Below are 15010 nucleotides of genomic sequence, written 5' to 3'. Positions count from 1 at the left end.
AACCTCTCAGCATCGACCTTGTCAATCCCCCTCAGAATCTTGTATGTTTCAATGAGATCATCTCTCATTCTGCTAAACTCCAGGGAGTATAGGCTCAGTCTCTCATCATAGGACAATCCTTTCATCCCAGTGAGCCTTTGTTGGACCGCCTCCAATGCAAGTATATCCTTCCTCAGATAAGGAGACCAAAACTGTGCACAGGATTCCAGGTGTGGTCTCCTCAGGGCTGCACAATTGTAGGAAAACCTCTTTACTCTTGTACTCCAACCCCCTTGCAATGAAGACCAACCTGCCACTTGCCTTCCTAATTGCTTGTTGTACCTGCATGCTAACTTTGTGTTTCCTGTACGAGGACATCTAAATCTCTCTGAACCTAATCCCAATAATGTGGTGGGTTGTTTGTGTGTGTGTGTGTGTGCGCGCTGTCGTAAATACTGGTCACAGTGTGTCGACGTGCTCCTGTCTGGAATGGTGTCTTGTCCACACCAGTTTGTGATGCAACTGTTGTGACAAATGCCATTTTGTTATTTTGAGAAGTGGCCTACCTGCCCTCCTCTAGGATCACAAACTCTGATTGGACGTGTTCGTGGAGGTTTTGTCACATGACCTGTCATCTCCAACTGCCTCAGCCAGTCAAACAGCCTTTTCCCCACCTCCAATATTTTTTACAACGAAGTTTCCCAAGTAAATGGAAAAAACCACACCATTTTCTTTCAATGCCTCTGTGATTTTACTGCCGGTTTGCTCGCAGCAGTGTCCGGGAGATTAACCTTTAATTCCTGGAGATTCCAGGACAATCTTGGAGGGTTGGCTATCCTTACCAGAGACTGCACAAGGAGTGACTTACAGTATCCATAATAAAAATAAAACTAATTCGTAGTGAAGAATTTCTTGAACAGCTTGGTGGAGAAGTGTTATTTGGAACTTGTGTTGTTTTTAGCCAGCCTTTGGGGAGAGTCTGAGGTAACTGAGACTAAATACTTTGCTAAAGTACTTCTCCTTTTAATGTGCAATCCTTTTGCAGGGGAAGTATTTTAAAACCAAGTACTTCCTATCGTTTGATTCAAGTTATTGAACCTTTCACTCGTACATTCGGTGTCGTGCCTGCCTTGCAGGCCTGATGCTGAAGTCGCTCACTTATTTCCACCGCATTGGTGCGTGGATGACTGCTCTGAAAGGTTTCAGACAGTAGTTTGCATTCCATTTCTCTCCTTATACCAGTTTTTTTACCCCCTCCCCTTTTCTGAAGCGGTTGGTGTGTCTGTTGTGGCTCAGGGGGCAGCACTCTCACCTCTGACTCACAAGGTTGTGGGTTCACAGTTCCACTCCAGGGACTTGAGCACAAAAATCGAGTCTGCCACTCCAGTGCAATACTGAGGGAGTGCCATCTATCAGATGAGACGTTAAACCGAGGCCCCGTCTGCTCTCTCAGCTGGACGTAAAAGATCCTGTGGCACTATTTTGAAGAAGAGCAGTGGAGATATCCCTGGTGTCCTGGCCAATATTTATCCCTCAATCAACATCTGAAACAGATTATCTAAGAAAGACTTTCACGACCATCGGACATCTCAATGTGCTTCACAGCCAATGAAGTACTTTTGGAGTGTAGTCACTGTTGTAATGTATCTGGTCATTTATCACATGGCTGTTTGTGGGAACTTGCTGTGCTCAAATTGACTGCCTCGTTTCCTACTTTACACAGTGACTACACTTCAAAAAGTACTTCATTGGCTGTTAAGTGCTTTGGGATGTCCGGTAGTTTTCTGTCTTCTTTCTTTCTTTCTTTCTTTCCATCCCTGCTGAGACACTGTTTGAAAAGCAGCTTCTTACAGGCTGTTCATCTACAGGGGACATTGCAGACAGTCTTGATCCTGTCCTGACCTAGCTATGCACAGGTGGATCATGGGCAGCTGGATAGCCAGTGGGGAATGGAATCATGGCTCCTTTTCCCCTCCATAACCCAAGTCACTGAAGCCAATTGCAGCACCCCTTCTGCCACCCGAGCTGAGATGACATTACCCTATACAAGCTGATGTGCAATGGTCGCCGCACGTTAAAAAAGATTCACGCACAGGCATCTTCCACCCCCTCAACTGGAGTTCAGGACTGGAACATCGGGTCCTTCATTGAAACATCTGCGAACTCTCGTGGAAGCAAGTCATCCTCGTTCGAGGGACCGCCTATGATACAGAGAGAACCTCTGTGATCAGCATAACATCATAAGAAATAGGAGCAGGAGTAGGCCATACGGCCCCTCGAGCCTGCTCCGCCATTTAATACGATCATGGCTGATCCAATCATGGACTCGGGTCCACTTCCCTGCCTGCTTTCCATAACCCCTTATTGGTTAAGAAATTGTCTATCTCTGACTTAAATTTATTCAATGACCCAGTTTCCACAGCTCTCTGAGGCAGCGAATTCCACAGATTTACAGCCCTCCGAGAGAAGAAATTCCTCCTCATATACGTATGGAATAAACTCACTGGAGAGGCATGTGCCTGTTTCGGGTTATTATTCCAGGGCAAATTAATTTCTGGTTAAGTACTAGGTTAAGGAATTGACATACACTGGGTTCACCAATCTCTGTATTTGTAGACCAGCTGTTTTGTTTGTCCATGATGTTTATTGAATCTGTGCCTGTATATTGCCCAGACTCCACAGGAGCGTGACACTGGAATTAACTTGCCATTGGGTAGGAAGGTGATTAAAACCAAGTATTTTCAAGTTCGAAGTACTTGCTTTGAGAGTACCTTACCTTCCATAAATAAGCTACTGACGGTGGCAGTTTCTAAACGTTTGGTACCATCGATGCTTTATAATGTGAAACATCACAGCAAATGAAACATTTTGTCAAATCACTAAAGCAGATGCCGTTATGAGGAAAGTAGTATTGTGACAGAAACCAGCAGTAAAGTGCCACCTACTGGCAGATGAGGAATAATGTGGCTGATGTGCATTGCACAGGGAAGGGTCAAAATCTTCTGTCGGGAATTTATTTTAAACTGGCTAACACTCCCGTTTAAACAAAATCAAAGAGAAGTTTCGTACAAGCACATTAAGCCTTAGTATGTGATTCAACACTTCAACCTTACTGACACATCTCAACTGCGGAGGCAGATATTTCACCCCTTCTGCCACCCCAGTTGAGATGACATGACCCTATATATGCTGATGTGCCTCATAGTAATCAAGAATTTGCTTGTTTAATGCCCAAGTTGAGTTGGACAAGAAAAGAATGTTGGCTAATGAGCTTGTTTTAAAGGTTTGATTTGTAAAAGAGAGGCTGATTGTGAGATTGCTCATTTGCAGGGCACTGAGCTATGCACCACCAAAAAGAGGGTAATTATTATAGAATCTGACAGTAAAGAAGAAGCACATCCAGCCCATCATGCCTGTGCCACACTTTGAAAGAGCGATCCAATTAGTCCCACTCCCCTGTTCTCTCTCCATAGCCCTGCATTTTTTTTCATTTTCCTTTTCAAGTGCATCCCTTTTGAAAGTTACTGTCTGTTTCCACCACCCTTTTCAAGTAGTGTATTCCAGCTCACCACAACTTGCTGTGTAAACAAAATAAATAAAAATAAAATAAAATCTCCTCGGGTCCCTGCCCTTCTGGTTTACTGACCCGCCTGCCAGTGGGAACCGTTTCTCCTTATCTACTCTATCAAAACACTTCATAACTTTAAGCATCTCTATTAAGTCTCCCATTAATCATCACTGCTCCAAGGAGAACAACCCCAGCTCCTCCAGTCTCCTCACATAACTGAAGTCCCTCACCCCTGGTATCATTCTGGTAAATCTCCTCTGCACACTCTCCAAGTCCATGCCATCGTAATTGTAATTGTCGACAGCATTGCTGCGTGCTTGTTTGCCTTGCACCTTGATGCCACCTGTATATTACAGAACTACGTCCAATGTTTACAACTGTGCTGGCTCCCTTGCTGTTAAGGACTGCGTGGTAGGCTGCAGCAAAACTGGAGCAACTGTGCATGTGAAAAGTGAATTGTTGCAACAAAGTTATGCTTGCAAGGTTTGCCCTTCTGGGTGCAGATCGTCCATGTTGTCTGGGAAGATCAGACATGACCGCAAGGTCAAAGAGTCCGTGCTTGGCCCGATGGCAACCAAAATCAATATGCCAAGTGTTGTGGCCCATTGGCATTTTCAAACCAGATGCACAAAGTGACACTACGTCTGGAGGCAGTGCCTCCCAGCAGCAATGGTTGCCTCTATCACATCACTCGCCGTGTAACTTTGTCTGGTCATTCAATTTGTGAGATTTGTCTATAGGATAGGCAACCTTTTGGGAATCTCTGGCTCACACCGCCCAAAATGGAGGAAGAGCATCCAGGGAGGGCGCTGAGCAGCTTGAGTCTCATCGCCGAGAGCATGCAGAAACCAAACGCAGACAGTGGAAGGAACGTGCGTCAAACCAAGCTCCCCATCCACCCTTTCCTTCAACTACAGTCTGCCCCACCTCTGACAGAGACTGTAATTCAAGCATTGGACTGTACAGCCACCTGTGAACTCACTTTGAGTGGAAGCAAGTCTTCCTCGATTCCGAGGGGCTGCCTATGATGATGAGGCAACCTTTTCAAAAGTGGTTACAGCTCCAGCTCCTTTGCTGAGGGTATCGGTGATCAATGCTCTTCGCGTTTTTAAAAAAAAAATCCTCTTTTTCAGGAAAGAAGAAAAGATTTTGAAGCAAATCTGCTGAAGACGGGCCTTGAACTGGAAACTGAAAGTAAAGAGGTGAGTGAAGATCACTTTTATTCCATCGTCCTCACCACTAGTGCCCGTGCCTTCAGCCGTCAAGGCAATAAGCTCAGGAATTCCCTCCCCAAACCTCTTGGCCTCTCCAGCTCTCGTTCCTTTAAAACACCTTTTAAAACCAAACCTCTTTGACTCAGCATTTAGTCACCTTTCTCCTTCGCCAGCTCAGAGCCAATTTTTTTCAGATTACGCCCCCATGAAGCGCTGTGAGACGTCTTACTACATTTAAAGGTGCCATATAAGTGCAAGTTATGACTGTTGTTCACTGCTTGTAGCAAAATCATAAATGTGTGCAGAAAAAACACGTTTGGCTGCGATTGTCCTCTGAGCTGCCCCTGCTCCATCATCATCATCATCATCATCATAGGCAGTCCCTCGGGGTCGAGGATGACTTGCTTCCACACTAAAAATGAGTACTCAGGTGACTGATAAACTCATTTTAAATGGTGGAAGATGCCTTAGTGTGAATTCTTTTAAAATGGAATGGCCGTTGCACACCAGGCACCACACGGGCTTGACGGAACAAGGTCTTGGTCCAGTGGCAAAGGGTTAACCAAGACAACTGGAGACCAGACTCCGCCGCATGTGTTGATGCATACACACAAACTCAAACATACTCCTATTGCCCCCCTTCTTTCCTCCTTCCCACAGGACCTCTGCGTGGAACTCCCTCCGCTCCTCGCCACTTCCGACCTCCGCGTGGTTGATTCTGTTGCTGCGGTGGCTAGCTTTTGTTGATAGGCCCACAGCTCCAGCCTCATGCTCCAAACTGCTCCTCTGACTGCTCCACCGAAAGTAACAGCACCGGAAGTGAGGCGGAATCCCCATTGAAACATGTGAATAGGGTTTCTGCTGTATTTCTGGCACAGCAGGGGCAGTTTATGATTTGTGAATGGTTGAAACCTTGGTCTCTGGCTCCTTAACTGAACACACCGTGTGGGTCATGGGATGAAACGTGCTGTGATAGCTGTAGTGTTAAAATGCAGGGAGAGTGTAGTCCAGTGAGGTTGGACTCTTTTACATTTTACTAATATTACCTTAAAAACATCTAACCTGTTGGTTAATTTGTTCCGATGAGTATTGTCAGATGTATGTGGTCAAAATTGTTCTGGAGCAGATCTTCAATGAACTGAAATCAAGAAGAAGCAGGTAGGGGAACTGTTAGTTGTTGGAAAGCTGATTGGGAAGTCCAATGGGGTATGTGCTTGAATGATGAGACACCTCCGATATTGGGTCTCGGGCCTCATTTTCATTGAGCTGGCGAGCTACAGAGAGCAACAGGCAGCTAGACGGCAAAGCTCGAATGAAGATGGGGTCGCTGATGGCATTGCACCAGCCCTGAGGTAAGTGAGGAAGGGCGGTGACTGGGAAGTGGGTTAATCGCGTCAGGTGGCAGTGGGGGCCGGGGGGAGCGGCTCCCATTAAGGCAAATCAAATGTGCAGTGAAGGCCTCAAACTAGCATTATGCCCCTTATTTGTATATGTTAAGGGTGTGTCGTCTGAGGCTTGGGAACTTCACGCCGAGTTTTTAGCCTTTACCAATATCGCAGGTGCCATGCACTTCTGGCTAGTAATGAGCTTGTATTTTCTGACTGCTATATTGGAGGCTGAGAAGGCCATTTAGCACCCGAAAACCAGGCACTGTGCAGCCGAATTTCTAGGTCTCCGTCCCCAGGCTTCCCCGGAGGATGGAATGCAGCCGTCTGCTCTGAATGACATGTGTAAGGAACGGAAAGTTCACGCAGTATTGAAGTATGCTTTATGGAATACAGACAGATGGCAAGCTTGATATAGGAACAGCAGTAAACCACTCAGCCCCTTCAGCCAGTTTCACCAAAGATCAATGAAGCTGTCTCCATTCTCGGTTGATAATACTGTAATCATTTTGGAAGCAGAGGGGTATAAAATGTATCTGCAGTTTGATGATACAAACTAAGATGAGACATATATATTTCTAGGATTCAGAAGATGGTAAAACTTACTACCTGAAGATCCACGCTCCTTGGGATGTCCTGGCCACATACGCAGAGGTTATGCACATTAAAATGCCAATTAAAGCAAATGATATTCCACGAGCAAGACGGAACCCACTTGATTGGTGCCTGAAGCCATTTCGTCTGAATTCAGTAATAATAAACCCGGAACTAGAATATTTTACAGCACCTTTCAGTAAAGAGCGGCAGGAGCTCTTCTTCATCGATGATGCAGATACTTTCTTCTCGCCTGCCAACCGCAACAGAATTGTAAGTACGACCGTGTGAAACCCTTCGCTATTGCGTACGGACATCGGATAGACCGTGGCACACTTGAGTGTTCTTTAGCATTACAACATTTCCAGGGAGAGTGAGCCCCTCTGTTGCATAAACCAGGAGATAGTGGGAGCTTGTAAAAAGGGAACAGCAATAATCATGGGTGATTTTAACCTCCATATTGATTGGACAAATCAAATTGGTCAGGGTAGTCTTGAGTTCATAGAATGTGTAAGGGGCGGGTTCCTTGAGCAGTATGTAACGGAACCAACCAGGGGGCAGGCTATCTTAGATCTGGTCCTGTGTAATGAGACAGGATTAATAAACAATTTCCTAGCAAAGGATCCCTTTGGAATGAGTGATCATAGCATGATTGAATTTCAAATTCAGATGGAGGGTGAGAAAGTTGGATCGCTAACCAGCATACTAAGCTTAAATAAAGGAGACTACGAAGGTATGAGGGCTGAGTTGGGTAAAGTGGACTGGGAAAACAGATTAAAAATGTAGGACGGTTGATGAACAGCGGTGTACATTAAAGGAGGTATTTTACAACTCTCAAGAAAAATATATTCCAGTGAGGAGAAAACGGTGTAAGAGAAAAGAGAGCCATCCATGGTTAACGAAGGAAGTAAAGGACGGTATCCAATTAAAAACAAGGACATACAAAGTGGCCAAAACTAGTGGGAGGACAGAAGACTGGGAAGCTTTTAAAAGCCAGCAAAGAACGACTAAAAAAATGATTAAGAAAGGGAAGATAGACTATGAAAGTAAACTAGCGCAAAATATAAAAACAGATAGCAAGAGTTTCTATAGGTATATAAAAAGGAAAAGAGTGACTTGAGGGGGATTGACGAGGGGAGGGGGGGCAGATTGACCGGGGGAGGGGAGGAGGGGATTGCCGGGGGGAGGGGAGTGGGGAGGTGATTGTCGGCGGGATGGGAAGGGGGGGATTGGCAGGTGGAGGAAGGGGAGGCGGGGGGGGGGTTGACTGGGGAGGGGGAGATTGATGGAGGTGAGGGGGCAGTGATTGCCGCCGAGAGTGGGGAGATTGGCGGGACGAGGGAAGGGGAGGTAGGAGGATTTGTGGGGGAAGAGGACGGGGTGGGTGATTGTCGAGGGGAGGGGATTGGCGAGGAGAGAGGGGGAGATTGGCTTGGGGGGAGGGGAGGGGGGGATTGGAGAGGGGGGGGGATTGGCGGGGGGGAGGGGAGGGGGGAGGGGGGGGATTGGAGAGGGGGGGAGATTGGCGGGGGAGAGGGAGGATTTGGGGAGGGGAGAGCGGGGATTTGGGGAGTGGGAGGGGAGAGGGGGGATTTGTGGGAGTGGAGAGGGGAGATTGGCGGGGGGGAGGGGAGGCGGGGGATTTGGGGGGATGAGGGGAGAGGGAGGAATTTGGGGGGAGGTGGGAGAGGGGGGATTTGGGGAGGGGAAAGAGAGAGGGGGGAGATTTGGGGAGGGGGAAGGGGAGAGGGCAGATTTGGGGAGGGGGGAGGGGAGAGGGGGGATTTGGGGAGGGGGAAGGGGAGAGGGGGTGGATCTGGGGAGGGGAGAGGGGGGATTTGGGGGTTGGGAGAGGAGAGGGGAGAGGGGGGATTTGGTGGAGGGGGGGGATTTGGGGAGGGGGAAGGGGAGAGGGGGCGGATTTGGGGAGGGGGGAGGGGAGAGTGGGCATCAGTCGGGGGGAAAAGAGAGGGAATCATTGGGGAGAGGGTGCAGAGGGGGTCGCGGTGGGAGAGTAGGACAGAGAGAATCGTTGCGAAGGGGAGGAGAAAGAAAGGGGGGGTGATCGATTGGCGGGGAGTAGGGGAGAGGGGGGGGATTTGGGGGGGTGGGAGGGGAGAGGGGGGATTGGCGGGGGGAGGGGAGGCGGGGGATTTGGGGGCTGGGAGGGGAGAGGGGGGATTGGCGGGGGGGAGGGGGATTTGGGGGGATGAGGGGAGAGGGTAGATTTGGGGGTTGGGAGGGGGGATTTGGGGGTTGGAAGGGGAGAGGGGGGATTTGGGGAGGGGGGAGATTTGGGGAGGGGGAAGGGGAGAGGGGGCAGATTTGGGGAGGGGAGAGGGAGGGGATCGGGGGGCCTGGAGGGAGGAGAAAGAGAGGGGATCGGTGGTGTAGGGAGGGAGGGGGAGAGAGTGGGCATCAGTGGGGGGGAAAAGAGAGGGAATCATTGGGGAGAGGGTGCAGAGGGGATCGCGGTGGGAGAGTAGGACAGAGAAAATCGGTGTGAAGGGGGGTGATCGATTGGCGGGGGGTAGGGGAGAGGGGGGGTGGGAGGGGAGAGGGGGGATTTGGGTGAGAGGGGGGGATTTCGTGGTTGGTTGGAGAGAGAGGGGGATTTGGAGGGGGAAGGGACGTGGGGTGAGGGGAAACATAGAAAACATAGAAACATAGAAAATAGGTGCAGGAGTAGGCCATTCGGCCCTTCTAGCCTGCACCGCCATTCAATGAGTTCATGGCTGAACATTCAACTTCAGTACCCCATTCCTGCTTTCTCGCCATACCCCTTGATCCCCCTAGTAGTAAGGCCCTCATCTAACTCCCTTTTGAATATATTTAGTGAATTGGCCTCAACAACTTTCTGTGGTAGAGAATTCCACAGGTTCACCACTCTCTGGGTGAAGAAGTTCCTCCGCATCTCGGTCCTAAATGGCTTACCCCTTATCCTTAGACTGTGACCTCTGGTTCTGGACTTCCCCAACATTGGGAACATTCTTCCTGCATCTAACCTGTCTAACCCCATCAGAATTTTAAATGTTTCTATGAGGCCCCCTCTCATTCTTCTGAACTCCAGTGAATACAAGCCCAGTTGATCCAGTCTTTCTTGATAGGTCAGTCCCGCCATCCCGGGAATCAGTCTGGTGAACCTTCGCTGCACTCCCTCAATAGCAAGAATGTCCTTCCTCAGTTTAGGAGACCAAAACTGTACACAATACTCCAGGTGTGGCCTCACCAATGCCCTGTACAACTGTAGCAACACCTCCCTGCCCCTGTACTCCAATCCCCTTGCTATGAAGGCCAACATGCCATTTGCTTTCTTAACCGCCTGCTGCACCTGCATGCCAACCTTCAATGACTGATGTACCATGACACCCAGGTCTCTTTGCACCTCCCCTTTTCCTAATCTGTCACCATTCAGATAATAGTCTGTCTCTCTGTTTTTACCACCAAAGTGGATAACCTCACATTTATCCACATTATACTTCATCTGCCATGCATTTGCCCACTCACCTAACCTATCCAAGTCGCTCTGCAGCCTCACAGCATCCTCCTCGCAGCTCACACTGCCACCCAACTTAGTGTCATCCGCAAATTTGGAGATACTACATTTAATCCCCTCGTCTAAATCATTAATGTACAGTGTAAACAGCTTGGGCCGCAGCACAGAACCTTGCGGTACCCCACTAGTCACTGCCTGCCATTCTGAAAAGTACCCATTTACTCCTACTCTTTGCTTCCTGTCTGACAACCAGTTCTCAATCCATGTCAGTACACTACCCCCAATCCCATGTGCTCTAACTTTGCACATCAATCTCTTGTGTGGGACCTTGTCGAACGCCTTCTGAAAGTCCAAATATACCACATCAACTGGTTCTCCCTTATCCACTCTACTGGAAACATCCTCGAAAAATTCCAGAAGATTTGTCAAGCATGATTTCCCTTTCACAAATCCATGCTGACTTGGACCTATCATGTCACCTCTTTCCAAATGCACTGCTATGACATCCTTAATAATTGATTCCATCATTTTACCCACTACCGATGTCAGGCTGACCGGTCTATAATTCCCTGTTTTCTCTCTCCCTCCTTTTTTAAAAAGTGGGGTTACATTGGCTACCCTCCACTCCATAGGAACTGATCCAGAGTCAATGGAATGTTGGAAAATGACTGTCAACGCATCCACTATTTCCAAGGCCACCTCCTTAAGTACTCTGGGATGCAGTCCATCAGGCCCTGGGGATTTATCGGCCTTCAATCCCATCAATTTCCCCAACACAATTTCCCGGCTAATAAGGATTTCCCTCAGTTCCTCCTCCTTACTAGACCCCCCGACCCCTTTTATAACCGGAAGGGACGGGGGGATTGGCGGGGCGGGGGAGGGAGAGGGGGGGATTGGCGCGGGGTGGGGAGAGGGGGGGCGATTGGCGGGGGGTTGGGGAGAGGAGGACGATTGGTGGGTGGGAGGGGAGGGGGGGTTTGGGAGAGGGGAGGGGTTTGGGAGGGGGGTGGTGGGAGGGGAGAGGGGGGATTTGGGGGTGTGGGAGGAGAGAGGGGGGGTTTTGGGGGGGATCGAGGGGAGAGGGGTGATTTGGGGGTTGGGAAGGGAGAGGGGGAATTGGCACGGGGGGAGGGAGAGGGGGGGGATTGGCAGGGGGGGGATTGGCGGGGGGGAGGGGAGAGGAAGGATGATTGGTGGGGGGGAGGGTAGAGGGGGGGATTGGTGGGGGGGAGGGGAGAGGTGGGGGATTGGTGGGAGGGGGGGGAGAGAGGTGGGGGGGGATTGGTGGGAGGGAGGGGAGAGGGGGGGATTGGCGTGGGGTAGGGGTGGGGGGATGATTGGCGGGCGGTAGAGGAGGGGGGTGGGATTGGCGGGGGATAGGAGAGAGAGGGGAGATTGGTGGGGGGAGGGGGGGATTGGCGGGGGGAGGTGAAGGGGGGTTGGTGGGTGGGAGGGGAGAGGGGGATTTTGGGGGGGTGGGTGGGGAGAGGGGGGTTTTGGGGGGGTGGGTGGGGAGAGTGGGGATTTGGGGGGGTGAGGGGAGTGGGGGGATTTGGGAGAGGGGAGGATTTGGAGGAGGAGGGGAGAGGGGGGGATTTGGGGTGGGAGAGGGGGAGATTTGGGTTGGGGGGGTTTGTGGGGGGATTTGGGGGGGAAGGGAGAGGGGGGGTTTGGGGGGGGAGGGGGAAAGGAGAGGGGGAATTTGGGGAGGGGGAGGGGATGGGGGATTTGGGGGGGAAGAGGGGAGAGAGGGGGATTTGGGGAGGGGAGGGAGGGGGATTTGGATAGGGGGGACGGGAGAGAGGGGATTTGGGGAGGGGGAAGGGAGGGGATTGAGGGGGTCGAGGTGAGTGGGGGAGAGGAGAGGGAGGGGAAAGAGGGAGGAGAGGGGATTGGGGGGCGGAGTGGGGGGAGGGGAGGGGATTGGGGGGAGGGGAGAGGGGGGATTTGGGGGCAGAGGGGGGAGGGGAGAGGGAGTGGAATGAGACTGGGGATGTGAAGAATGAAGATCGAGGGGCGGGGAAGAGAGAGGGGATCGGGGGAGGGGAAAGAGGATCGGGTCGGGCGATGAAAGAGAGGGGATCAAGGGGGGGAGCAGCGAATCGAAGTGGGGGGTGGAGGGAGAGCGGTGATCGGGGGTGGGGGTGTAAAGTTGATCCGGTGATGGGGTGGGGTAGAGGGGATCGAAGGGGGAGGAAGCGGATCGGTGCGGTGTAGTGGAGGGATATAACTTGGGAGGGAGAAGTTCAGGAGCTCTGGGGGCATGTGATCTGGAACCTGATTGTGTGAGGGGTGCGCGGTGGGAAGAAGCTGATCCAGGTCTAAATGGAGGGGGGCAGGAGAGCAAGAATGTGATCCAGATAGGAAGATAGATCATGTTCTCCTGCCCTCTGTTAGGCCTGGATCCCTTTCTTCCACCCCCACTCCCTTTACAGCTGCAGCACCTTCTCCCACTCCTTCCCCCCAGCAGACTGCAGCGGTTCAAGAAGGCAGCTCACTACCACCTTCTCAAGGGCAACTAAGGATGGGTAACTGATGCATGAATTTTTAAAAATGAGAGCAAATTCTGTGTTTGTCCCACAACCTGGATAACGTTACCTTTATGTGTTATTTGCCAGACTCGACTATTCCAATGTTCTCCTGGCCTGCCCTCCATCTTCCACCCCCAATGAACTTGTGCTCATCCAAAATTCTGCTGCCACTTTCCTAACACGCAGCACGTCCAATTCACCCATCATCCCTGTGCAGATGTCTGGAGGTCCCTCACAGCCCAATTATAAAAAAAAATTAGGGGGACATTGTCCACCATCACCTTGATTTAAAAATTCTCATCCTCGTGTTAAAGTCCATCCATTGCCTCACCCTTTCCTATGTGGTTTCGGCAATGTGATTGCTCCTAACCCGGCAGGGTGAGCCCTTCTGTTCTCTGAAAACTGTAGTCTAATGCATCAAATTACACATTGCGAAGTACTTGATTACTCGGGCAGGTAGGATCTAATTACACATTCCCGACCAACTGCTGAGTGGGTCTTGTCTTCCAAATGAACCAATCGGAACTTTGGTGTTACAAATGTTAAAGCCTTATAAATACGAATCGCTTTGTTTCTTTGTGCTCTTGAACACTGGATTCTAAAAGGCTTCTTTAGTTTTATACGTATTTTTAACTACACAGTGAGTTTTTTATCCCTTCTTCGGTGCAGTATATGGGAGGTGTGATGTACATTTATTCATGTAATATTCCTCTCTCTCAATTCTTACTGCAGGTGTATTACATTCTTTCTCGATGCAAGTACGCAACAGAAGATGGAAAGAGGAAAATTGGGATTAAGAGGCTGCTGAACAATGGCACATACACTGCTGCTTTCCCACTCCACGATGTATGTATTCTGCTCGGTATATGCACCGTGCTTCAATCTCAGTCAGAGTATGAGCATTTAAGCTTTTTTCTTAGTTAGTTGTCAGCAAAAACATAAAAATCTGTATAATACTGCATGTGTTCGCAATAAAATGTATGCTCTGTGGCTCAACCCTATGTCTAACATTGCGGGAGTAGCGCTTGGGTGCACTGCACATGTGCATGAACACATTACTGTTCTGTTACTCCCGGCCACTCGCCTTAGTCTCAAATATCCAACTCCCCCGGAGTATGTTGCCGGAGGATTGGAGGGTTGCTAATGTTATACAGGTACAACATCTCAAATCCGGCTGTCTGAAAATTGGACCCAATCCCACTCTCCCCATTGGAGCACTCTTTTCCGTGTCCTATCTGCTTACTGGCTTCCCAGCAATGAACTTATTGAGCAGATCTTCCATGGCATTGCTTATGTGAGTCAGAGGATGTGCAGGGGCTCAGAGCACAGCAGAGAGGTGGGGGCGGGGGGAGAAAGAGAGATGGCACAGGGCTCGGAGCAAGGCAGAGAGCCCACGACTGGGAAGGGCTGAGGATCGCGGGGAGGTCACCTGGAAGGGAAAGATTACGGCAGGTTTGCTTGAGAGGGCGAGGGGAAGCACTCCTGCTCCTTCTGGCCCACAAGCAGTGTAATAAAAAGCACTTGCCTGCTGTATCTGGCAGTTCTCGCTGCCTTTCAGCTGCTAGGTTTCTTGAGCCCTGGGAATCCCAGTCCACAACCGTTAAATGCAAATGCTGTCAAGATCTGCAGCATGCAGCCTCATTTATAACATGTAGGTACAAGAGGATTTGAGTATAAGAGTAACATGTCTTAATGCAATTTATTAGGGCCCTGGTGAGCCCACACCTGGAGTATTGTGTACCGTTTTGGTCTCCTTACCTAAGGAAGGATATACTTGCCATAGAGGGAGAGCAACAAAGGTTCACCAGACTGATTTCTGGGATGGGATGGGATTGTCCTTTGAGGAAAGATTAAGTAGACTAGGCCTATATTCTCTAGAATTTAGAAGAATGAAAGGTGATCTCATTGAAAATTCTTACAGGGCTTGACAGAGTCAATACAGGGAGGAAGTTTGTCCTGGCTAGGGAGTTTAGAAACAGGGGTCACAGTCTCAGAATAAGGGGTTGGCCATTTAGGACTGAGATGAGAAATATTTTCACTGAGTGGAGAATCTTTTGAATTCTCTACCCCAGAGGGCTGTGGAGGCTCAGTCATTGAGTATATCCAAGACAGAGATGAATAGATTTTTGGATATTATGGGATCAAAAGATATAGGGATAGTGCAGGAAAGTGGAGTTGAGGTAGAAGATCAGCCATGATCTTATTGAATGGTGGAACAAACTCGAGGGGCCAAATGGCCTACT

At 49.8% G+C, this 15010-nt stretch overlaps 1 protein-coding gene across 8 annotated transcripts in view; it reads left to right on the top strand.

Annotated features, from left to right (window-relative positions):
• ano5a (anoctamin 5a) overlaps positions 1–15010 on the top strand; it is a 263256-nt gene that overhangs the window by 169403 nt on the left and 78843 nt on the right. For all 8 annotated transcript variants that reach the window (XM_070899713.1, XM_070899709.1, XM_070899714.1 and 5 more), the window contains 3 exons: positions 4681–4749; positions 6729–7013; positions 13500–13613. In XM_070899713.1, coding sequence (XP_070755814.1) covers positions 4681–4749; positions 6729–7013; positions 13500–13613 — 468 coding nt within the window. The remainder of the gene's footprint in view (positions 1–4680; positions 4750–6728; positions 7014–13499; positions 13614–15010) is intronic.

The sequence above is a fragment of the Pristiophorus japonicus genome, chromosome 14 (assembly GCF_044704955.1).
Source record: "Pristiophorus japonicus isolate sPriJap1 chromosome 14, sPriJap1.hap1, whole genome shotgun sequence".
NCBI lineage: Eukaryota > Metazoa > Chordata > Chondrichthyes > Pristiophoridae > Pristiophorus > Pristiophorus japonicus.
Note: the sequence above shows the minus strand (reverse complement) of the source record. Positions and strands in the feature narration are given on the sequence as shown.